General features: G+C 33.4%; 4 protein-coding genes across 5 annotated transcripts in view; 3 read left to right on the top strand and 1 right to left on the bottom strand.

Moving 5' to 3' along the window:
- The window catches only part of LOC125050885, a 52,767-nt gene extending 29,427 nt beyond the window's left edge, over positions 1 to 23,340 (bottom strand). For both annotated transcript variants that reach the window (XM_047650949.1, XM_047650950.1), the window contains exon 1: positions 23,197 to 23,340. In XM_047650949.1, coding sequence (XP_047506905.1) covers positions 23,197 to 23,275 — 79 coding nt within the window. In that variant the 5' untranslated portion in view covers positions 23,276 to 23,340. The remainder of the gene's footprint in view (positions 1 to 23,196) is intronic.
- On the top strand, positions 3,983 to 12,247 carry LOC125050883 (maltase 2-like). The gene is made up of 10 exons (XM_047650947.1): positions 3,983 to 4,076; positions 4,559 to 4,711; positions 6,560 to 6,739; positions 7,531 to 7,694; positions 7,947 to 8,332; positions 8,708 to 8,909; positions 9,607 to 9,727; positions 10,101 to 10,336; positions 10,895 to 11,136; positions 12,117 to 12,247. The coding sequence occupies exons 1-10, from the start codon at positions 4,010 to 4,012 to the stop codon at positions 12,187 to 12,189; spliced, it is 1,824 nt and encodes a 607-aa protein (XP_047506903.1). The 5' UTR covers positions 3,983 to 4,009; the 3' UTR covers positions 12,190 to 12,247.
- LOC125050884 (maltase A1-like) lies at positions 13,657 to 17,562 on the top strand. Its single transcript, XM_047650948.1, has 8 exons — positions 13,657 to 13,916; positions 14,458 to 14,637; positions 14,706 to 14,860; positions 14,959 to 15,344; positions 15,619 to 15,820; positions 16,003 to 16,359; positions 16,621 to 16,859; positions 17,242 to 17,562. The coding sequence occupies exons 1-8, from the start codon at positions 13,706 to 13,708 to the stop codon at positions 17,312 to 17,314; spliced, it is 1,803 nt and encodes a 600-aa protein (XP_047506904.1). The 5' UTR covers positions 13,657 to 13,705; the 3' UTR covers positions 17,315 to 17,562.
- LOC125050886 (maltase 1-like) lies at positions 17,590 to 20,073 on the top strand. The gene is made up of 4 exons (XM_047650951.1): positions 17,590 to 17,993; positions 18,601 to 18,780; positions 19,183 to 19,313; positions 19,545 to 20,073. Exons 1-4 carry the CDS (start codon positions 17,861 to 17,863, stop codon positions 19,803 to 19,805), a joined length of 705 nt encoding a protein of 234 aa, XP_047506907.1. The 5' UTR covers positions 17,590 to 17,860; the 3' UTR covers positions 19,806 to 20,073.
- Positions 23,341 to 25,179: the final 1,839 nt, after the last annotated feature.

Here is a 25,179-nt window from a genome sequence, read left to right on the forward strand (position 1 = left end):
TCTTTCTTGTAACTGTTTTACTTTTCTATTGAAATTTTTATTTTCAACTGAACGACTGGGTCGTCATTATATTCATCGTTAAAAGACTAAAAGGTCAAGGTCAAAAGCCCTCGGATCAACGTTAGTTAGTAAGATTTCGCATATAAAACGGATGCACATTTGACTCGTCGGTATAATATTTGCGACCGTTACGGATCTACAAAAACATTACGTAAATGTATTTTTTGATGGCAAGTATGTTGCAAAGCGACCGATGCAGATCCCCAAACAAGCCTTCCATTTCTAATTCGGATCAAAGTATATCAGTTATATTTGTAAAGAGCCAATTATACACTGCAAGAAGGTGGATCAACATTTCTTTTAATATCTTACTAGATCAACGTTTACATAGAACGGATATATATATATATATATATATATATATGGTGTGTGTATATGTATGTATTTTGAGTGTGTGTGTATATTTTGTAACTTTTTGTAAAAATTTTAAATATAAATAAAAAAAAGGAATAAATGAGGCTTAATTATTATTATATTATATATATTTATATCGGGGGATATTCTTACACTAAATTTAACATAAATATATATTATAATAATTATTGTTAAAATTATAGGAAAGTCTTAATTTTTACTATTAAGCTACAGTACTTACCCGCCTAAGTGCCAAGGATGTTCTCATTTAACTCTTAAAGAGTTTTCTAACAAAACTTAACCATGTTTAAGGCTATATCCCACGCGAGACCCTGACCTCTATCGCCATACATAATTTAAGAGCTGCGGATGTGGTAATTACAGGTACGTGTCCTTTTGGAATATTGAATTAGTTCGTAAACGCCCCGTGTTTTAGCCGTGATTAAATTATGAACACGCGTTAAATGATAATGGTATTTCACGCAATTTGCGCAAGTGAAAGCTTTATTGTTAATATTCAAAATAGTATTAAACACTTGATTAAGTAAGTTCTGTATCCCGTAAGGACACATACAGCATACAAAACAGAAAAAGAAATGTATCGCACCAAAAAGAATGTAGTTAGTCGTGATATTAACCTTCAAGTCAAGTCAAGGCATTTTAATCTAGGCTGAGCAGTAATTGACTTCCTGACACAATAAGCAAGTACTCAGAGAAAAGCTTGACCGCCGCTTAAGCTTAAATTTAGCGAACTTAAAAAGCGACCAAGATTGATTACGTACTGATTATCTTTTATCTGTTTATTGTTTATTTTTAAATTCTACATCGATATACAACAACGTAACGTAAAATTGTTCACTGGAAATTACCTTAAAAGTACATAGACTTAAATGTTGAAACATTAAAATCCTTTACTTATATCCTAATAAAACAAATCGTCTTGTGATGGAAGTAAATGGGAAACAGCATTCTAGTACTTGTACTAAATTCACGAAATAACTATAATTTAATAATTCAGCTTTAATAATTAAAACATAATAAGCAAGAATGTTCAGTAAAAGCAGAAGGCGATGCCAACTATGCGCCTTGTGTATAGAATGCTTTGTGCTTCACAGGATTTTCTACATTGAAGATAAACATGTCATTTGGAAATTTGCTTTTATCCAAAATGTGATATAATATTATAACAAAAGACTGAGTTGATTAAACGCGCGTATCTGAAGAACTTAAAGAATAGAACATTTATTTTTAAGTTCAAAAATCCCGAAGAAAGACGTTTTTTCACACATGACAGAATTAAGGTAAATGCACATAGTAAATTTAAATTTGATATACCTTTTTCAAAAAACATATGTATAGGGATAATAACAATAAACCTATGGTAGGTTAATTGACAATAAACTCAAATTAGTTTATAAGATTGTCTAAAAATACGCATTATAACAAAAATCGAGCACCACTCAAAAACTGGTCCATCCCAAAAATTTGCCGACATCACTTCAACAGAAATTGATTTACGCTGTATTTTTTCGAAAACATTAATCACGGCACAGTTAATTAATCACGGGGCGCTGTCGATAGCAAGCCTGACCCCAACCCACCCTCCAGTTACGAAGAAATTAGGATTTTGTTCAGCCGCATGGCCTACTAAGGGGACACAAACCAGTTTTTTCTACTGTGTTTACGATCTACGTTCTAATATCTTTTAGAAAATTTTATTTTAATATTGTCTTTGTTTTACGCAAGTACGTATTTAAAAAGTAACTTTAACCATGCTTCCTGCACGCACCGATTTATAAATTTGCGTCTATATCAGCAATTTGTTTTTAAATATTTCTGATTTTGAAAATTTTACTATTAATAATAAATAATATGATGTTCTTATATATAAAGATCTTAATAATCTAATCTAAGAAATAATAAAATAATATACATTGAAATAAATAACTAAACTTAACATAAACTAAAATATATCATTAAAAGGAGTCCCTTTAGGCAAGGTTCCGAAAATACTGGCAGCGTTCCCCCTTTGAATTGCTAGACTAAATCCGAGGTAGCTGCCAGATCTTCGGTCTCCTGTGATGTCGACTAACCTTTTTGAAATTTCTTTAAAAAGCCTTAAAGCGCTAGGACCCCACGGACCAAGGGTCTCGACACCGAATGGGACAAAATTATATTCATGACGTTAATATTTCTTGTGTGATATTAATAACAATATCTAATAACTTTTGCAACCGTAGGTGGGTTTGTTTTCCGACGAGACTGCAATATGGCACAGTAAATTATTGGTGAAATAGATCTCCTGATATCATATGGTTTTAAGTTTAAATATAGTTATAAACTTAAAAGAAATCCAATATGGACTTAATAATTTTTGGTAATTTCAAAATTAAAAAAAAAACCAATGTAATTCATACATAATAAATATAGTTTTACCGTGTTACAAAAACATAAGTCTATATTTTTCGCAAAAAAAATCCCTAATTACTTGTATATTTTCGAAGGACAATATGTATAAAAAAATTGGTACGTAATTAATTTTTGTTTAAAAATGAAGGTTAATTATGTGATAACTCTATCAATAATTAAAAATAAATAAGATAGCACAGTACCACTAGCAAATCATTTATCGTAATTACATGAGATTACTGATAAGCTATCGGCATCAAAATATATTCTAGATACGTTAAATAATTGTTAATGTACACGAAAGATATTGTATAAAATATGTTTAGGAGTATAACAATATTTAGTAGTATGTATGTTTGCGCATATAAAAATTCAATTTTTCACACTTGAATTATAATCTATATGCCGTATCATAAGCGGTGTAAATTACTAGTTAATATTAATGTTCTGTTAATTCATGTAGGCATAATAAGGTAGCATGCATGTGAGCAATAAATAAAACATACTTTTTGTGATTTTAGAACAACTAATATAAATAGTGCATTATATTTTATAATATCACATTCCACACTTACTGTCGTTTATATCAGAGTTAACTATGTGTGTGTAGTTTAATACGTGTTCGTATTAATACGAAGAAAACTATTCAATCATATTCAAAACCTTATTTACAAATTTTTAATAACTACCTTAATCTAGTATAAATACATTATATAAAATACCATGATTATATTTAGAATTTTTGTGTTAGCATTTTAAATAAAAATTAATATCATAATCTTGTTTATTAGAATTTAATTTTGTCTATCTACCATGACGTCGTAGGCTTAGTAGGCTAGTAGTGTTAGCTTGAGATATGATTAACCAAGTGTGTATAGATATTATTCCGGGATGTAACAGGCCTACTGCATTAATAAGCTTGATCACTAGGAAAATAATATCGTCTCAAACATATCTGGCGAAAGCGTAGAGAGAGGTAACCTTTTATTTTACTTTTATTTAAGATCGCGCCTTAAAAATGGATTGCCCTCTACTCTATCCAAAAGACATAGAAAACTCGAATAAGTAAACAAAGTCCTACATTTCAAAACAAACTATACTGTATTTTTCACATATCATCATACGCAATCTTGATAATAACAAATGATTTAAGCTGTGATATGAAACGCGTGTGGTGTCCGCAGTTATGGCTTCGACCGCTAAGGTTTTGGGTGTGACGGCTATCATCGTTGTGGGGGTCGGCTTGATTGCAGGTAAAGAAAAAAATCATATCGAATATATCGAATAATATAATAAATTTTCGTCTTAAAGTATAGGAATATGATATATATATTATTGTATCAAATACACGATTGAAAACATATATTGATCTAGAAAAAAATACCTAACAATAAAGATTGATTTAAGATGTTTATATAAACAGAGGATGTTAAAATATTACCCTGTAAGTACCGTACCATTTAAGTAGTTTAGTACATCCGACAATTTAAGATAATAAAACAATTTTAGAATAATGCCACTTTAATATTCAAGTTTACTACACTCATTTGAATGGTTCAGTTCTGAAACGATGATTTCGACGTTAGTTTTATGTTAGTTATTTTTTCAATTTTTATTTTGAAATTTTAAATACTTGAAAAGTATTTTGCTTAGGAAATGAAAAGGCTTGACTATGACTAGCCTATGCCAAGATTTATATGCATTCTTTGTGATAATGATTTAATCTCTTGTATAGGTGGAATAACATGGGCGGTCCTGGCAACGAGAGGGTCCGACGTTCCCCCACCAGAATTAATTCCTTTGGAGTGGTGGCAACACTGTACTCTATATCAGATCTACCCTAGATCCTTCAAAGACAGCGATGGAGATGGTATCGGTGATTTAAAAGGTATGTGACAAATCTCGTAGGAAATATAATATGTTTTAAAACTATCGAGCCATATATATAATTGTAATGCATTAAATATATATTTTCCTATATTATGTAGCTAGCTAAAACAGCTTCGACGGCATAATGCTTAAATTAAGTCGATTACCTTATCATCAACCGTTCCAAGATCTCGAACAATTACAACAAAATCTAATATCAGCGGTTTAAATATCCCATGATAAAAAATACTAATAGATAATTGGCCAAAACATTATTTAAATGTTTCACGAAAGAAACGACTAATTACTAGGTGAATAGGATAAAACAATAAGTAAGTAAATATAGTTCAAAGAATTAATAACGAATTTACCAAGGCAAAAGGTGTGGGCAATGGCGCTCGCCAAAACTGTCCGGTTAGTTTAAAAGCTAAATAAAAAACCTCACGGCTCACGGCCCAAATAAAACACCCATCGGCAATCTGTCATTTTCTTTTCGGGATGAAAAATGTACTGTTTATTACGCTTTCGAACCTAAATTGCTTTCTGCTGTATTTTTTCTATATAAAAAGTGGGTATAATGAAAGTGAACGCGATGGTAACTCACTGTGGACGCCCTCTGCCCCATCTAGGGGTTATGGGACATTAAGTCAAGTCAAAGTAAGTAAAGTGGGTATAAAGCTATTTTTACCCGACTTCAGAAGGTTTCTTAATTCGAGCGTATATGTTTTTGTTTGTTCGCGGATAACTTCGTCGTTTCTGAACCGATTTCAACAATTTTTTTTTTTTATCGGTACACGGTGGACACTAAACACCTGGACCTGATTATGCCGAAAGGACCGTTAAAAAATCTGTTCAAAATAAAAAATGTATGAAATGATAATTTGGAAAGTAGTTTTTTGTTATAATTTTTATAGTATTACCTAGAAATAGAAAATATTCGTGTGTTATAAAAAAATCGATTAACGCAATATTTTATGAATGTCAGATTTAAACACTAAAAATAGGTGTATATAATTATCAAGTTTTGATAAGTTTATTTTGTTTAGTGAACTTATTATATAACTTTTTTAATAACAAGGTTACACAAAACCGCGGCCATTATTATCGAACTCAATGACTTTATAATGATCAACATCCTTCACAAACAGGCATCAAACAAATTATGATTCAAGTCATAGCAATTTTTATAATAGTTAGGTAGTTTAAGTGGAAAAATTAGACGACTGGTCTCTGAAGTGTGAAATAATTCTCCCTTTTAAATAATAATGTAACGCCATATTCTCAAATGTAACTTCCAAACGTATAATCAATAAAAAAGGGTGCGTGTAGGTACTTATGTACGCGCGTAAGAAGTTATACTTCTTTGGCATTATTATAAAATAGTTTTCGATTGCATGCAAATTACAATTAAATTATCAAATACTGGAAAAGGAGTCATTATAGTCAATAAAGTTCAGTCATTTGAAAAATTAAATAAATAAATATTTATTATTATTCTCTTACGTTAAGTGTAACATAAATTCTATTATTATTCGAAAGTTGTTTTTAAATTATGTCCAATGCCGTAGCATCTTCAGTGGGCAACTTCATTCTGTTAATTTTGTGTCACGGTGCGCGCGCATCGTTAAATTTCACTCTCATCAATTTTTCATAACGCGCCTAAAGAAGTATAACTTCAATAATATAGACTTTAGTTGGGATGACAGCTGTGTCATATTAGCATGCGAAATATAATTAATATCAATTCAATTGTGTAAAATATAAAATATGGAAATTGGTCTTTATGAATGAGCATATATTTTATTTTGCATGTAATTTTTTTTATAGGAGACATTTATTCTAATAGAAATACTTTTTAATTTTGCAGGAATTATAAGTGAGCTGCCCCTCTTCGTTGAGGCGGGAGTAGACGCGATCTGGATGTCTCCAATATTCGAGTCCCCAATGGTGGACTTTGGTTATGACATCAGTAACTTCTACAACATTCATTATGAATATGGTACTATGGAGGACTTTAGAGAGTTACTAAAGAAAGCACACGAACTTGGTAAGAAAAAAATACTGATTTATATTTATAAACCGCCATTTAGTTCCTAATTAGGGCATCATATGTCAACGTATTTCTTGAGTAAAAAACAACATGCTAAAATATGTTTAAAATAAATAACTGCGTCGATCAAACAAAAACTCATTACATTTAACGTTTTTCAAATTATTAATCGTAGTTAGAGTTTAAAGAAAAAACGAATAATCGCATGAAAGTATATGTTAGATAATATTGTTGAAAAACATTCAAACTACACAATAGCTGATTGTAATCATAATTTAATACAAAACATGAAAATAACAATAAATCAAACATTCTAGATAACAATCGAAAGCGGTTATCCGACGTACCAATTTATAATCAAAATCCAGAAGCTTCGCAAAGCCAGACTTAGATAAACATTTTACAAAACACATAATATATATAATTATTATATGTACAGCATTTATACTATTTATCACCAAATAATGATTGCTTCGTCTATGAAGGAAAGTCAATAAAACTGCTACATTCTTCGATGTCCGTCTAGGATAAAAAGAGTACAAATTTGCATTAATGTGAAAACTCAACATCATAGGTTGTCTATTCCCTATAATAGAGTAATTGTTTAGCCTCTTTAGTGGACAAAAAGATCATCGCAATTAAATCAGATTTATACCATTATAAAATGTGCATCGTAATTAATACTTATGCATAGATAACACTAGTTAATATTTTTAAATATACTACACTGTTTCCTGTTCTTAAAAAAATCATACACTATAGTATAAATTACAAACATATATTTTCAGGAATCAAAGTGCTATTAGATTTTGTTCCAAATCATGCGAGTAATGAGTCTGAATACTTTATCAATTCTGAAGCGAGAGTACCGGGTTATGAAGATTTCTTCGTATGGGCTGATGGTATCGACGATCCCAATGACCCAACAAACAAACTTCCACCGTCTAACTGGGTATGACTTAACTTATATAGGCCGCATTGACTATCTGTAACATTAAATTTATGGAAAAATGGTACAATTTGGTTGTCTTGAGTAATTAATTAAATGTACTATTGTATGCCTAATATATCTTTAGTAAATATCCATAAGATGTAGCAGTGATGGCTATTCTTTAGAAAACCACGACCATAAATAAACATATACGAAAATGAAACTGCCGCCGCTAGGCATTGCGGTACTTCTCTAATAGCGCGTTTATTCCAGGTAAGCCAATTTGGAGGCTCGGCATGGGAGTGGAGCCAACGCCGCCAGCAATTCTACTTGCATCAGTTTGCCATACAGCAAGCGGACTTTAACTTCCGCAATCAGGCAGTCAGGGATGAAATGTTTAAAATTATGAAATTCTGGTTAGATGAAGGGGCTGATGGGTTCAGGGTCGATGCTTTACCTTACCTGATCGAGGCTGACCCGGCTGATCACAACGGACGATATCCTGACGATCCACTTAGTGGAAGGACAGAATTTGAATCTCACCAACTTGGATACACCATACCGCTATATACTAAGGATCTGATCGAACTCTACGATGTTGTGTATGAATGGAGATCTTTCGTGGATCGTTATCTTGAAGAAAGTGGCGGCGATACACGGTGAGTTGGAGTTATAATGAGATGGCTTCTTTGTGTGATTTTCTTTTGTGAGTTTGCTTTGAATCGATTTTATACTTAAAGCGGTTGGAAATGTATGGATTTTTTGAAAGTTATAAACTTTCACGATTTGAGTTTAGGTCCTAATTGCAAATTAGTAACCCCGGTTTGAATAAAAGAGTTGCGGAGAGTTTATTGCCAGTTCTTCTCTACCGTTCTACGCCCTTGATTTGAGAACTGGCACTAAATGTAAAGTTAGAAGCATTTCATATACTTACATTTCTTTTTTTGACGTTTATAAGAGTACATTGTGTTACCTATATGATTAAATGATTTTTTACTTTACTTTACTTTAAATATAATTAAATTCTCTTTCAGGGTTCTTTTCTCAGAAGGCTACGCTAATGTTTCAATGACGATGTTGTACTATGGTAACGAGCAAGGCAGCGTTGGAGCCCATTTTCCCTTCAATTTTGACTTTATCACCGATCTTTCCTCGAAATCTACAGCCAGAGACTTTGTATATGTCATTCTTAAGTGGCTCACATATATGCCTTATGGAGGTGTTCCTAATTGGGTGGTATGTTCTGCTTTAGTCTACTTGAGAATCTCTCTCACTCTCTCTCTGAGAGTCTCCATAGCATAGATAATTTAATAACAATAATAATAGTAAGGTAGTTAAAATTAGTTCCAAAACATAATCATAACACATTAACCTAGCTTCACGCTATAATTTTTTGTTTTAGTAAAAAGCTTTTTGGTTTAGTTCATTATATAGGCTTAGATGTTGTTTTAATTTCAACACTCGCAACAATTACATCTTAATATATGTAATTTACACGTCACGTTGTTATCCGTCGTTGTGTCCGCTATGGACTCCTAAACTACTTAACCGATTTCCATCAAATTTACACACCGTGTACCGTTTGATCTAACTTAAAATACTTTTATATATATATAGCTTACATTTTAATTTATACCCGCAATATTATTCTATTGCAAATTATTTGTTTATTATTTGACAGTCACATTTATAACATATGGCGCTGTGTTGAAAGTACCAACGTTTCACAAAAGCTACAATTTAATGGCATAACCACCAAAAAAGCATGGTGATCCCCCATGACTGGAGTTTTCCTACCGTTACCCTTGAATAGTTTACTACTATCTAATTTAACAAAAACCTTAGCCACAGCAACGCTTGGCCGAGTCTGCTAGTTAATATATATATTTTAATGATACCTACACAATTACTTATAACTATTGAATGATTTCAGTTTGGAAATCATGACAACAATCGAATGCCGACTCGGTTCCGTGAGAGTATGGTGGATGGACTGAACTCACTGAATATGCTGTTACCAGGGGTTGCCGTCACATACCAAGGCGAAGAAATTGGTAACACCATTTTTTTTATAGAACAGGGGGCAAGTGGGCAGGAGTCTCACCTGATGTTAAGTGATACCGCCGCCCATGGACACTCTTAATGCCAGAGGGCTCGCGAGTGCGTTGCCGGCCTTTAAAGCCTTCATTAATTATATAAGCCGCTCCTGTTACCCAAAAGGTTAGGCAGGGACCACTGAAATCACCTTTCCTTTCTTTCACTTACATAATATTGACAAAACACGACCGTTGGCTAATACAATTACCAACAATCACTAACTAAACATTACCAATATACTGTTTTCTCATCTGGCATGACACATTCGCATAATACGTAAAGGAAAAATATCTTATACCATGGTCCGACACACTGATGATGGTTTTTTAGGTATGAAAGATGGCTACGTAAGCTGGGAAGATACTGTTGATGTAGAGGCCATTAATAGAGGTGACAATGAAACCTATATGCTGTACTCTCGGGACCCGGCAAGAACTCCCTACCACTGGAACAATCTAACCAACGCTGGATTCAGTACCGCAGAGAAAACTTGGCTTCCGGTCGCTGAAGATTATCCAGTATTAAATCTAGCATTACAGAAAGCGGCAGAACGCAGCCATTTCAAGGTCCTCTTTACATTAGGCAATTCAATGGGCGTCATTAATTGACTTCAAAAAAGGAGGTCAATTTGACCTGTATGTCATATTATTAAAGTTAAATAATTTTTGATATGATGTTACGTATGCTACATTTTGTATGAGTATTAATGTCTGTTATCTTTTTTATTGGAAACTATAACTCATAACAAGATGATCCTTATTTATAAAAATATATTCTAACACAGGGAACAGTCCAAGATTCATTAAAATCGGTTCAGTAGTTTTTGAGATACAAATACCCACGCATTTCTGGAGGGGACATGTATACTATGAATACCTTAGAAGAATGGCATATTCGGAGATAGAATATCAACCGGGAATCGCCAGAATCTGGTTTAGTTTCTCGGGCACAGATCCGCCTGATCTCGTGATAGGCTATGGGATCCAATGTATAAAAAGAACTCAGGTCACTAACCTACCCTCAATGGTAACTAATTTACCTGAAAAAGTTATATTTTCGCAATAGAATTTAAAACTTCTTTTTAATTTACCAACATCGTGTTCTTATTTAAATAAATATTACAGGTTTACCAAGCATTGACTGACCTCAGGCGAAAAGAGAGATCCCTCTCCCATGGTGATTACTCCATCAGAGCCCTCTCTGACAGTACCTTTTACTTAGTTCGGTTTCTACCTAGCCATGATACTATCGTTCTAGTATTTAATGTGGCAGAAACAAGTGATACTGTAGACTTGAGCAGAATACCAAATTTGTCCCTACCGTCTACTGTGTATGTCTCTAGCGTACATTCTACAAGGCTCAGTGGGTAAGTTCAACTAATAGAATAAATTCTCAAGCATATTTCAATGCAGATTTAGCAGGATTAAGTAGTTTTTGCATTTATTGATAACTTACAAACACAGTACAGGTACAGTTGAGGTAATATCTCAACAAAACAGAAAGATTTAAAGAAAATCTTTTTAACCGGATTAAAGTTATGTATTATTATAAATTTACAACAAAAACAGAAAGATATTTTTTTTCTGTTTACAGCATGCCTATAATTATCGATCGTAATCATAACTGAAATACTTTAATAATTTACATATCTGTGAGTTTATTGATTATTTAGATAGTTGCGACGGGATTTTTCAAACCTCCCAATACAATGGTCATAAATAGGGCCGGATTTAGATGTCTGGAGGTCTCGGGGCAACATAGTAGTAGCAAGGCGGCCCCCTGGTCCCAAATTATTTTTCAAATAAATGAAAGAAATATTTCAGTCAAATACATTGTTTTAGTATTTAGAAAACATGTAAAAATATATCAAAAGAAAACTCTGGTAGTGTTTACTAGTCGGAATTTAAAACATTTTTTTTCAAAGTCTCTATTGTGTCGGCCCCTCTTTTGTGGAGGCCCTGGGTCTTTCCGGCCCGGTTGCCCTTCCCTAAATCCGACTCTGGTAATCGCTATCATTTATTTATTGGTCAGCTAACAGGAGATACTACAACGTAACTTAAAATCTCATAGAAACACGTAAAAGTAGTAAAGTACACATCAAAAGCATGGATTATAAAATAAAGTAGATTTAAATATAAATATGAAAAGCAAATTACGCTTAGTTACAATAATTATATACAAGTTTTATACAAGTTAATGTCAGATTAATTTTGTAAGCTAATAAAAATACCATGGAACTGCAACAAGGAAAGACAACAAGATATATCTCGATATATAATCATTAACGTTAAGTTATATATAAGTAGTATTAAACGTACGTCTTAATTATTAATATTTTACTTTCAGCACCAACATAAGTGACAAACATTTAACTCTAACAGCGGGGGAAGCGATCGTTTTTAAGTCCAAACCTATATAAATCAACAATAGTTAATAACAATCATATATGAATTAAACAAATTTTTAGCTATTACTGTTAATATTAATTTGTAAATAATGTAAATAGTATGTATTAAGTTATTTAATAAATTGTATGTATATTTTGTGTTTTATTAGCAATTGGTGTTTTGCAACTTGCGTTTGATATAACAAAATTAAAGGCGTTTGCATTTCATGCAAAATAAATGAGTAATATAAGTTAAAAAGGTGCAATCATATTTTTCTTTAATAAGGGCTTTTAATTCTATCTTTTACTGAGCATACGGCGTCAAGTTGCCTAGTAAGATAACATAAATCTCATACTAATATTAAAACATCTCCTTTGCTTAAGACTGGTAATTACTTAGTAATAGACTACTAAGTTGCCTAGTAAGATTACATAAATCTCATACTAATATTAAAACATCTCTTTTGCTTAAGACTGGTAATTACTTAGTAATAGACTACTAAGTTGCCTAGTAAGATTACATAAATCTCATACTAATATTAAAACATCTCTTTTGCTTACGACTGGTAACTATTACTATTTATTACTAGTAAGATTGTTTAGTGCGTATTTCGTCATGGAGATGAGAGCTGAAAATTGTGACTTTTTGTTTATTGTGATCAAGAAATATTTGTCAATTGCAATAGCCGTGCTGATTCATGTAAATTTTATGTAACCGTGGGTCTAGATTATTTTGGCTACAGGTCAACATGCAAAAGGCACAATCTAGGCGGTGTAACACATAAATAGATGGTTGAGGTATAAAATTGATATTTCGTGCGATAGGAGTGTGGGCAAAATGCCCAGAACGTTGGCAACCCCAGTCGTGCACTCCTAAATTACAACCATCGTAAATATATATTTGTGTTTACATAAATTAATTCTCATTTTAAATGTAGAAAGAAGTACGATGTCGAATAAATTATTATTATCTGCACAGTATGCAAAAAAAACATGTTTTTGCTCATTATTGTGGTTGACGAATTTAAAAATGCTTCTTTAGGTTTTTCATTATACAGTTTTTGAAAAGGTTTCAAGAATGGTGACGAATATTATATTGTTGGGTAAGGTTAGGTTAGATATGCGCGGCAGTAAGTATTATTTTTTTATATACTGAAGAATCTATGTAACAGAAACATTCGATAATAATGCTTTAAAAATAACCAGTCATTAAAATTGTGATAACATTATCTATACATAATAAAGTTGTGATAATCTATCACAAACTATACAAAAATATTTAAAGTTGTACTTTACTTAACTATTCGTATAAGAAGTACCTCGAGGTACTGGATAAACGCAAAAATAGTACGAATTATATATTTCCTTAATATTTAAGTTGTTCAAAATTGTATTCCAAGTAGATTCCACATTTTTCATTGTTATTTACAGAAAATCTATCTATCTAGATCATTCTTTATATCTTTATAATGCAATTGCACAATATAAAAAGATACGTTGTTTATGGCTTTTTATACTATTGATTATAACTAAGCACTTCTCAATCGAAATGCCGCCTGCGAAGTTGCTGGGGATCTCTCTAGTGGTCATTATAGCTCTGGGAGCGGTTATTGGAAGTTTGACATGGGCATTCCTTACTACTAGAGGTCCGGACCCTCCAGATCTAAAGCCCAAGGACTGGTGGGAACACACTGTTATATACCAGATTTACCCTCGGTCCTTTAAAGACAGCAATGGAGATGGAATCGGTGATCTAAGAGGTAATTATTTAAATCATCTTTTTTAAATAAATGTTTTTTTATTAAATAATGTTTACCTGTGATGGGTTAACGTTATTAGATTCATGCTTTTTAATATGTTTAAGAACAAACCTATGTCCGAGAAACATAACATAGAAACTCAGCAGTATTAGGCTATGTTCACATGTAACGCGCGTTAACGCGCGTCAACGCGCGATCAAATTTGAAGAGCGTTCAGATGATGAGCGCTAACGCGCGTTGCGAGAGTACTCGTCAGTCTAGTTCGGTAGAACGTAGAAAATGGACGTGAAAAAGGCTATTATTTTGTGGTTATATTATAAAGAAAAATATAGAAAAAGAAAACGTACACATTGGCTTCATCCAATTGTAAACGGGTTAACGCGCGTTACATGTGAACATAGCCTTACAATTTTGAAGTAAGAACTGACGCAATTTATTACCAAACGTTCGTTCAAAAAATCTTTTACGCAAATGTAAAAGAAAAATCCTTACGTATGCTTCAGTATACATAAGCTAAGCCAAGTTTATCTGCATTATCCAGGAATCACTTCAAAGCTAGAACATTTTGTTGAGGCTGGAGTGGGTGCAATATGGATGTCTCCGGTTTTTGTATCACCCATGGTGGACTTTGGGTATGACATCAGTGACTTTTACAATATTCAAGACGAATACGGAACTATGGATGATTTTAATGAACTCATTGAAAAAGCACACGCGCTAGGTTGGTTACTGGCAAAAAGATTTGTACTTCCAACCTATCAAAATTATTCATTTTTTTCATTTCAACAGATATAAAAGTTCTTCTTGACTATGTCCCAAACCACGCTAGTAATGAGTCACTTTATTTCGTCCGTTCTGAAGCTAGAGAACCCGCTTATGAGAATTATTTTATCTGGGCTGATCCTGTGATTATAAATAATACAAGGACTGTTCCTTCGAATTGGGTATGGTATTTTTATCAGCTTTTGTTTCGTCTCAACAGCTTTAAGTAGTAGTTAATCTGACTTTACTGAAATAATACGATTTGCTTTTACAAAATCAGATAAGTCAGTTTGGTGGATCTGTCTGGGAATGGAGTGAAGCAAGACAGCAGTATTATTTGCACCAATTTGCGAAAGAACAAGTAGATTTCAACTTCAGAGAACCAGCAGTAAGACAGGAAATGATTAATATTATGAAGTTCTGGTTTGAAAAAGGAGTCGATGGATTCAGATTGGATGCCATTCCTCATCTTTTTGAAGCAGATCCTAATAACTATGGAGGTATATATCCCGACGAACCTTTGAGTGGGAACATGTACTTAAGGCCTGACCAAGCGGGATATACAACTCAGGAATTTGTTAGGGATCAAATAGAGCTGTATGATGTTGTATACGAGTGGAGAGCTTTTGCAGATAAATGGAAGGAAGACAATACTGCCGAAACAAAGTAAGATGATTTTGCCTTTTATATATCTTCATTTTGTATGTATTGGCAGTAAAATATGTCTAAGGCCCACTAGAAATAATTAAACTTAGGTGATACTCTTATTTTATTTCATATAGTTTATTTTTAAACATAATATTTACGAATAAACACCGATACTGTACGCGCCTATATTTGAAAAGAATATAAGCACGTTCCGAACGCAACATTTACAAATAACAGAAGCAATATCGTGTTGACATAATCAAGCATAAGCTTTATACTTGTGTAATTACAGAATACTATTAGCGGAGGCGTATGCAAACATCACGATGACGATGTTGTACTACGGCGACGAACAAGGCAGGCGCGGATCACATTTCCCGTTCAATTTCGACTTCATCACGAGTCTCTCCGCTGAGTCTAACGCTCGGGACTTCGTTTATGTAATCAAACGTTGGCTCACGTACATGCCTTCGGGACAAGTTGCTAATTGGGTCGTAAGTATTGCTTTGATACTCGACTTTTGAGACTTCAAATTGAAAACCCACATTCAAGCCACTTTAATCCTTCAGAACGAGAGCAGCAATTTAGTTTTAGAATCCAGACATTTTATGCTAAAGTTAAATTTAAAGTTGCAAAGTTTTCTTGTTGGCTAAAACTATTTATTTTTCACGCTCAGTTTGGCAATCACGATCAAAAACGGATGGCGTCTAGATTCAGAACAGACATGGTTGATGGACTTAATTCGTTAAACATGATGCTACCAGGAGTAGCAATCACATATCAAGGAGAAGAAATAGGTATGAAGGATGGCTTTGTCAGTTGGGAGGATACGGTGGACGTCCAGGCATGTAATCAGGCCAATGAGGACAACTACTTGGATTTTTCCCGGGACCCGGCAAGGACTCCATACCATTGGGACAACTCATCAAAAGCGGGGTTCACCACTGGACTTAATACATGGTTGCCTATCGCAACGGACTATCAAGAAGTCAACCTTCAAGCTCAAAAAGAATCCGCAAAAAGCCACTTTAAGGTAAAAACGTAATTAATATCTCTCTCTTATATATCTGAAATTAAAACGCATCTTCAAGCACTGGCCTATTTCTGGTTCCACCTTTTAGGCAGTGAGTCATTCTTCGTATACAATGTCGTTTAAGGACACGTTGTAGCGGTTTTTATAGTTCTATCAGTATAGTTATAAAAGTCTAATACTATAATAAACTTATCAGAAGAAACAATAAATATACAATTTAATCTGTTATTATCAGAACTAATTTAATATGTATTTAACTAGGTATACAAAACGTTAACATCGCTTCGCAAGGAGCCAGCCTTGTCCCACGGGAAGTATTTCATCCAGGCTTTAAGTGAAAACAGCTTGGTTCTGGTTCGCTACCTGATTACCCACGATACGTATGCTTTACTCTTCAATGTGGGTTCAAGCAATGATACAGTCGACATCTCCAATATCAATTACTTGTCAGCGCCACTCAAAGTACATACTTCGAGTATTCATTCTAGCCGAGATGTGGGGTAAGAAATGCGTTGTGCGACCTTCTAATAGACTTAAGTATATAATTATATATAATCAATTATTGCGCTACGATAAAATTGATTATACATATTTATTAATTACGATATTTAGGCTTTTTGTTATCTAAAATTACCAAGAAACCAAAACAAAAATTACGTTTAAGTCCCAAATCTCTTAGAATTTAATTGTTTTTTATAATCCCTCCTTCATAAATAGGTTGATTGATATTACGGCCTCTTGACAAAAGTACTCCTTCCGGTCCTATAAAATTGTTTTTGTTGCGATCAAAAAGATCTGTTTTAGTGCCGTAAAACATATTTAAGTTTTGTATATGCGTCTCTATGATTTGTATATAATGGTATATAACAATTTGTTTTTCAGTGACACTTTAACGTTTGGTAAGATAACTCTACTGCCAGGAGAGGCTTTGGTGATTAAAAGTCCACCAGCTTAAAAAATTCGTTCAACATGGAAACATCTTAGTTTATACCCATTCGAACCATAATTAAATACCCTGAAATAGCAGTTTTAATGGCGTAATGATAATACCGAGAATGATACACAATTTTCATGAAATTGCATAGACTATAATAATAGATGGGATTTCCTCTAGTGATGTACCACAAACACACGGCCAAACTATGTATAATGTTCATGTATTTTTTTATTTGTAATAAATTTTAAATTTATTGAGATTTTTAACCTACCCATTCGTTGTCTATGATAAATCTTAAAAATTTTGTGTTCTTTGTTGTATACGTCATTTAATAATTCAAAAACTGTTTCGAATTTTAAACGCAATGTTAGAATAACAATTCGAATTAACAATTATGGTAGAAAGTCAGAAACAAATGAGCCCTGCTTTGACTAAATCGTAAAACAACAGTGAACGGACAATCTTTTTAATTCATTTTTTAAATAGTAATAACATCAATGGAAAATTTATCAAATACTACCATCACTAGCACAATCAAATTCGAAAATCAATCAGTGTAGTACAATGTGGCTCGTTGTGATTATGTCTGTGATGCTGGCTAAGAGTGTGTCTGCAGGATGGAATAATACAATCTACTATAAAGTATTAGTGGATTCTTTCAAGGATTCTGATGGTGATGGCTTGGGAGACCTGATAGGTATTCTATTCGTCTTCCGTATTCCTGATACATGACTAAAAAAGCGACGCACGCATGGACAATATTTTGGATATTAAATATTGAAATAATATTTAAATTTAATTTAATTTTTAGTAGTTTCTGTGTTCATTCAATACATATACAAAAATACAAATTTCCTCTTTATAATATTAGTACAGACTATACTTGCTTAATAAGGTCTTCGACTAATAGCGTTTAAGATGTCTAAAAAAATACATTTTATAAATACAGATAATAACAGAATAACATGATACCAGAGAAGCAATCCCTATTCGTTGCTTTTCAATTCGCCATAAAATTAATACAGAAAAAAAAATTAATTAATAAAATAAATTAATTAATAAAATAAATTAATAAATAAATTATTAAATTAAATTTATTATTAATCTAAAGCCAGTAATATATTTATAGGATTCTGTATTGGTGGTGGTAAAAATTCAAAAAGTTTATAAAATATCTGAAAGAATTTGCGAAACATTCTTGTATAAGCCTTATAATAACTTCACTTATCAAATAACAATGAAGTCGCATTCAAACATTAAAATAATCTTTCTGCGTCGGCGACAATCTTTATATTTATGTTTAGGCGCAACAAAACAGTTGAGTTATATTCGAGCGTTAGGAGCTGATGCTGTTATTTTATCTCCAATTAACGCCAAGAGCCTTGACTGTGACCACCCAGGTACTGTAGGTTTCACCGAAATTGACCAACGCTATGGTAATGAAGACACAGTAAAAAAATTAATTGAAAAATCTCGAAAATTAGGTAAGTAACTGTGTTTTGTTTTAAGAATAGTTAGAAATTCACTTTTACGAACAATGCAAAAAATTAATAGCTATAATGAAATAATAACGATAGATTCTGTATGGGAAACATGGAGGCTATATTTGCGGTGAAACTGAGGCTCATAAATGCATCGCTCAAATAGAGAACGTCTCGATTCTTGTGGGCTGTCAAAAACTAAGTATCGTATTGAATACTATACTAACTAATACTTGACGAAACTAATGGAGTCAAATACGTTTTTGGTTCGTTAACTTAAGTACCAAAGTATCAACATGATGATTTTTCTTTTGTTAAAAGCTGGTAGCTGAATAAAAGTATAATTCGAAATTTGAATTTGAATGAAAAAATGAAATGAAATTCGAATTTATACAATTTTTTCAGATCTAAAGGTGTTAGTAAGTGTAGACGTGCGCAGCATTAGTACTTTATCAGAATGGTTCAACCTTAGCGCTGCAAGGACTTTAGGTTATGAGGACTGGGTTATATGGCGAGACACACCAGCCGACCCAACGGTGATTGTTTTAAGTATTTATACTATTTTTAAGCCAGACAGATCTCCTTCATTGTAAAGCAGTCTTTTTATCTTTGTACTGCAATTAAAATATCTAATTATATGGATTGTCTGCTAACAAAAAATAAAACACGAGAAGTTCAATTTTAGTTTTTTTAATAATTATTACATAATTAAAATTGAATGTTATTAAGTGTAAATAGATAAATAAGATTCCGTCATCGTTTTATAGATTGATGGCGTAGAGTGGGTGTGGAATGACATCAGAAACTCTTATTACGCTTCTATTAATAACGAAACTCAACTAAACCTCTGCTCAGACGGTGTAACGGAAGCTTTTAGGAGAGTTCAATGTATTTGGCTTCAGCGAGGCTTTGCGGGACTTGTACTCAGTCCCGATTTCGCCATCAATAGTGAATGTGGAATCAAATTCGTACAAAAAATGGCTACATACGCACTCAGTTGTACCAGAGCCGCTAATATCAAGCCGTAAGAATTTAACAATCATGTTATAAACTCAAATATATTTTAAAATAGTTAAAATATTCAGACAGTAAGTGACAAACAATTTTCAGACGTACCTAATGGATAGGCTCATAAAAGCATTTAAAATAAGAACGCTTAATTCAACTGTTTACCATTAATTAATAATCTATTTCCAGAATAACTTTAGCTGATACAGCGTTCGAAATAGAAGCCGCCGCAAGGTACTACGGAGACAGTGTCACTGTAATAAGTAATGCCTTAACTGGCCCGGTGAGAACATCTGTAGCTTTACATACTGAGCTCGTGTACTGCCCACAAGATATGACCCCCACGTGGCGCGTGAGTTCCTTGTTCTTGTCAGTTTTAATCTAGCATAAGCCTCCGAAATATAGCCATGTCGTTCGGGGAATATGTTCATTGTTTGGACGTTGGATATTTTACAACACGCTATATACGTTTTAAGATATATACTTTGCTTATCAAAAAGAAAGCCCACTTATAAATAAAATAAAAAATTGCCTTCAACATAAGAATTTCCATAACGTATGTTCTTTCAGACTTCCACTTCGGAAAGTCGGATTGCCTCGCGCTATGGCAGCGAGTTCGTAGATGCAATCAATATTATATCTTTATTCTTACCTGGAGCTACTATTATACAACAAGGTGATGAACTCGGTGCCGCTGATACGTTATTGGAATGGGCAACTACGAATAAATGTTGGCCTACACTAGCTGCGCCTTTTGCTGCACCCTTCCCGTGGGATGATTCTCCAACAGCAGGGTTTACAAGTGGTGAAAGCTGGCTACCACTAGCACCAAACTATAGATATGCGAATGCTAAAACAGAATTCGCAAATGAACAAAGTCACTTTGGAGTTGTGAGAGCTGTAGCTGCGCTTAGAAAATCGCCAGCTTTTGGTCCACATTATGAAGTAATTTGTTTAATATGTTCTCTGACTGATTCGCAAACATTTGGTCATCGCACGTTTTGATTACCTAACGTATATACGTAAACTTTTTGCTACAGAATATTATTATTATTAGAGCTTTATTAAAGAATCAATACTGAAATTGGTTAGTTAACATTTGTTAATATAAGTATTAGTTGTGTTAGTATAAGTGGTAAAAAATAAGTTTAGCGTGCGACTCTCATCCCTGAGGTCATAGGTTCGATCCCCGGTTGCGCATCAATGGACTTTCTTTGTATGTGCGCTTTTAACATTCGCTCGAACGGTGAAGGAAAATATCGTGAGGAAACCGGCTTGCCTTAAGACCCAAAAAGTCGGCGGCGTGCGTCAGGCACACAAGGCTGATCACCTACTTGCTTATTTGATTAACAAATGATCACTGTAAAACTAAAAGTGACTTAAAAGCGCCATTGATTTTTTTTATAATTACTGTAAAGGTGTTTTTTTATAGAACAGGAGGAAGAGGCTCATTTAATGTTAAGTAAGTCTGCCTGTGGACACTCGGAAATGCCTTTCCGGCCTTTTAAGAATTCGTACGCTGTTTTCCTGAAGGACCCTAAATCGTATAAGTTTGGAAATACCTTGACGGGCAGCTCATCCACATTGCGGTAGTTCGCGGCAAAAAAATGCTCATTTGTGGAACGACGGACGTCGAGGTATATATAGATAGAAGGTAGAAAGTGCAGCGAGGCCCAACATCTCTACGCAACGCCAAGGATCAAGCCGCTCGGAAAGTGAAGTGCGGGAATATTAGACATGTTCAAATAAATAATAAGTAATTAATACGACATATGTAGATATAGAAATAAAGCGACTTATTAATTCCAGATAAAACGTATTGCGGACGCTCTTGTGATTCTAAGATGGGGTCCAATAGGATCGCTATTGGTCGTTTCTAATTTGGGTGGACGAAATTCTGAAATACAGCTTTCTAAAATAACTGGACTTCCAAATGAAATGACTGCGGCAGTTAGTTCTGGAGGTTATATGTAGTTTAGACTATATAATTATTTTATTTGTCTATTAAAGTACAAACATTTTCATAATATAAATAATTAACAAAAATATATAAAGTGTCTGTACCCGTTAAACACTACAGGCAAGTGAAGCTTAGTGATCAGCTGATTAGCTTAAATTACAAGTTTATCTACGTTTCCTCTTCATCATAGAAGGTGTTGCGTATATAGAAAGATCGTCTGTCTTATGGACGTTTAACCACAAGACATCATTAGTAAAGCATACTAGACTGAAATTTAATATTTTTTATATTTATATATTAAAAACCTGAAAATCACAGATTTTCTGTGTAGGTTTATCAAAACAGAGTTCCGTCTAACCAAAAAATAGGAATTTAATTGTCTTCCTAGTTATATTTACATTAACAAGTAAACAAATTCCTAGGTTCGAGTTCTTCAACAGGTGTGAACATCAATATAAATAAAGGATTAAAGCTTGTTCCGGGGGAGACTATCCTGATGGCTGGATCTCCAAGGCACTGCGGAGGGCCGGGGCCAGTTGATAAGATTGCAAACAAACTGTCTGAAGGTTGGCAGAAGATCAATAAGTACTTAAGCGTGTAATCAACAAGTGTCAAAGGTTGACATTGTTATCAATAAATTACTAAATCATTGCGGTTAAATCTGCTTTTGGCCTGGTGTTGGATTAATGTATGTAGCGAAATCTTGTTTTATCTAACGTGCGAACTATATAAAATGTCTATGGAAATTGGATGGTTAAATATAAGAAACTAGAAATAATAGAATTCTAAAATTCCAATTAAAAATACAAGTGGACATATCATAAAAAAGGCGTGGATGTAACAGAAATCCAATTACAAGCCAACATCTTCAGCATGCTTGACACACTTCGTAGACGTACGTAAGATATAGAGCTCCATACTAGGCTCCTAGCTGACCTATTTACGGTATACTAACTAGCTATCCATTACCGCATTTTGTTATTTAATGAAGAACTTTTCCAATATTGTACTGTATAAAGTGAGACGCTAAAGAAATTATTTTACTAATGCATATTCGGTATACGGATACATAGATAGCTGTGATGTGATGTGGTTTATGAAAATTCATTGATATGATTAAATGTTTAACGTTACAAAGTATTTAATCTTCACGATCTTTCAGATGAAACATTCCAAAATCCTTACATTTCGCGCTTATTTTCAATATTTTGCTGAGACCTACCTGTAAATAACGTGTAAGCATTGTTCAGGCTCATTATAACTTTAATTGAAGTAATCACTTATAATCCCAGATAGGCTATGTCGCAAAATGGAGTCCCATTAAGCGTAATAACCGCGAATTCTTCAGAGTATTCTTAAGCGGTTGCCGCTAGGGGGCGCTTTGCGGACGCCGGTAGGTATATCTAACTTAAATAAACGAAAAGTAAGTGATATGAGAAAAGGTTACTTACAGAACTTGCTTTTCTCGGCATTTCCAATAGATGCTAGAAGGAGTGCTGATAGCGCGATGAATAGAGCTCGCGCGTTCATGGCCGCGACGCGGGCTCGCGGTGGCCCGGCGCGGCGCGGACTAATATCCCACGACGGGTATCGATCGGGCGCGCGCTTTTTAGCGCATGCGAGCTTTAAGGGTTGCTAGAAATAAAAATTTAAACTTTACGAAAAGTCTAGTGATGCTGGCAATCCTAACTTATCATATCTATTTAGTTTAAAAAAGCCAGTTACATTTAACTGACTTGAATGTACTTATTACTTCTTAGCGACCGCATTAGTATTTGCTACTTAGTTATGAACTCAAGCTGAAGAACCAAAACAACAAGCTTTTATAGCTTATAACTGAACTATTACTTACTAAAGCGGAACATACAGTATTACCTTAAAGTGTTTGGTAAGATTAAAAAATAATTATTTATCTTTCCTAACTTAACTTTTCTACCAAAAAATATCAAAGAAATTCATCAAATAAGAAACTTATAATAAATATCTCTTGAAATGAAAGCTAACAGCCACGCTTCCATCAAAAACATTTTACATTATTTAAGCAGTTGAAATCTTTAATATACCCACACGAATTTCCCTAAAACAACACGCTAAAAGGAGATTCTTATTAATAATTCAAGAGATACGAAGGTATGCCTTCTGGCAACATCGTCCTCATTCTTGTAACCCAGCAAAAATCCTACAACTATTTACTTAGGTTTGAAATTTAAGCCCTCTTCTCTCTTAGTTAGATTTCAGACTTGCTCAATCGCAGCTCAAAATTCAACTTTAGAACAGCGATGGGGACGCCGCAGGCTACTAATAGTACGAACTATCTTTATAAAAGCGGCCTCAAAATGTTAACCTAGAATATCTCGCACCATTGCTGGTTACTAATGTAAAGATTTAAAAGATGAGAAAATAACTCCGAGATGGATTTGGCGAAAATTATATTCACGATTAGTTTAACTGTTTATTGTGTGCAATAAAGTTCTATGAATGATCGTTGACAGTTGTTATTTAAAAAAATGGAATTTAATTTAGAAACAAAACATTTTTGCATAGTTCATCGCATGTTGGCTAAAGCTGTTAGTTTTAAATTGAAGTTCCGACTAACGAGGAGAAAATTATATTGGAAAATTGCTTTTCGAAATTGAAAACGGTTCGCTACTTTTTTATAGAATTACTGACTAAACATTTTTTTTAATTCTCTATACACGCTTAGAATATGAAAAAATATGTTGTGGTATAACCGATTCATAGCTTAACATACATACATATAATAAATATGTATGCATGTATATATTCTTAATAATTATTCGTATTTTTAACTTTTACTTCTATTTTATTTACTTCACACCACATTGTACAAGACTTCATTTCATTACTTAAACTGCTAACTTTTACTAATATTATAATTATTATTTTCTACTAAGTATTAATACATTCTTTTTGCGACTGAGGCGCAAACTAGCTTATGTGGTCTCTGGTAGAATGACCAGCGCTGTGGAACATTCTGCTCCTCAACATAATGCTGAGCCAGGGCCAATTACAGCCACAGCACACACGCTTTACATTTTTATTCATTTTTTCTCTTTATTGTTATTTTGTGGGTTTATGTGTGTGTGTTTTTGTTTGTATTAAATGATATATCCATGTCTAAATAGTAGAAATCGCGTGTTTAAAAAAAAAATCAAAATTCAACCTTCAACGCCAAAAAATAAGGTCAATATCTTTTCCATATGAAGGGGCTCACAATACAGAAGTGGAAAATGTAGCTTATTCCGGGCATATTTAACAAGTTAGTAATTGTCTAAATAGCATGAAGTCCCGTAATGGGTTATGGGGCAGACACTAGACCGGTTCCATTAATAAAATTTGTGCCTGACTCACTTAAAAAACTTGACGGTATTTGGCTGTAAAACATGCCAGTTTCCTCACGTTTTCCATCACCT

Source organism: Pieris napi, chromosome 7 (assembly GCF_905475465.1).
Source record: "Pieris napi chromosome 7, ilPieNapi1.2, whole genome shotgun sequence".
NCBI lineage: Eukaryota > Metazoa > Arthropoda > Insecta > Lepidoptera > Pieridae > Pieris > Pieris napi.

Excerpts from the sequence above, each read along its gene's own strand:
- LOC125050883 (XM_047650947.1), top strand. The coding sequence starts at position 4,010 with ATGGCTTCGACCGCTAAGGTTTTGGGTGTGACGGCTATCATCGTTGTG. Across the intron at positions 4,712-6,559 it reads TGGTATCGGTGATTTAAAAG|GAATTATAAGTGAGCTGCCC; the intron begins GTATGTGACAAA and ends TTAATTTTGCAG. Across the intron at positions 9,728-10,100 it reads ATACCAAGGCGAAGAAATTG|GTATGAAAGATGGCTACGTA; the intron begins GTAACACCATTT and ends ATGGTTTTTTAG.
- LOC125050884 (XM_047650948.1), top strand. The coding sequence starts at position 13,706 with ATGCCGCCTGCGAAGTTGCTGGGGATCTCTCTAGTGGTCATTATAGCT. Across the intron at positions 14,638-14,705 it reads TGAAAAAGCACACGCGCTAG|ATATAAAAGTTCTTCTTGAC; the intron begins GTTGGTTACTGG and ends TCATTTCAACAG. Across the intron at positions 15,821-16,002 it reads GACAAGTTGCTAATTGGGTC|TTTGGCAATCACGATCAAAA; the intron begins GTAAGTATTGCT and ends TTTCACGCTCAG.
- LOC125050886 (XM_047650951.1), top strand. The coding sequence starts at position 17,861 with ATGTGGCTCGTTGTGATTATGTCTGTGATGCTGGCTAAGAGTGTGTCT. Across the intron at positions 17,994-18,600 it reads TGGCTTGGGAGACCTGATAG|GCGCAACAAAACAGTTGAGT; the intron begins GTATTCTATTCG and ends ATTTATGTTTAG. Across the intron at positions 18,781-19,182 it reads TGAAAAATCTCGAAAATTAG|ATCTAAAGGTGTTAGTAAGT; the intron begins GTAAGTAACTGT and ends CAATTTTTTCAG.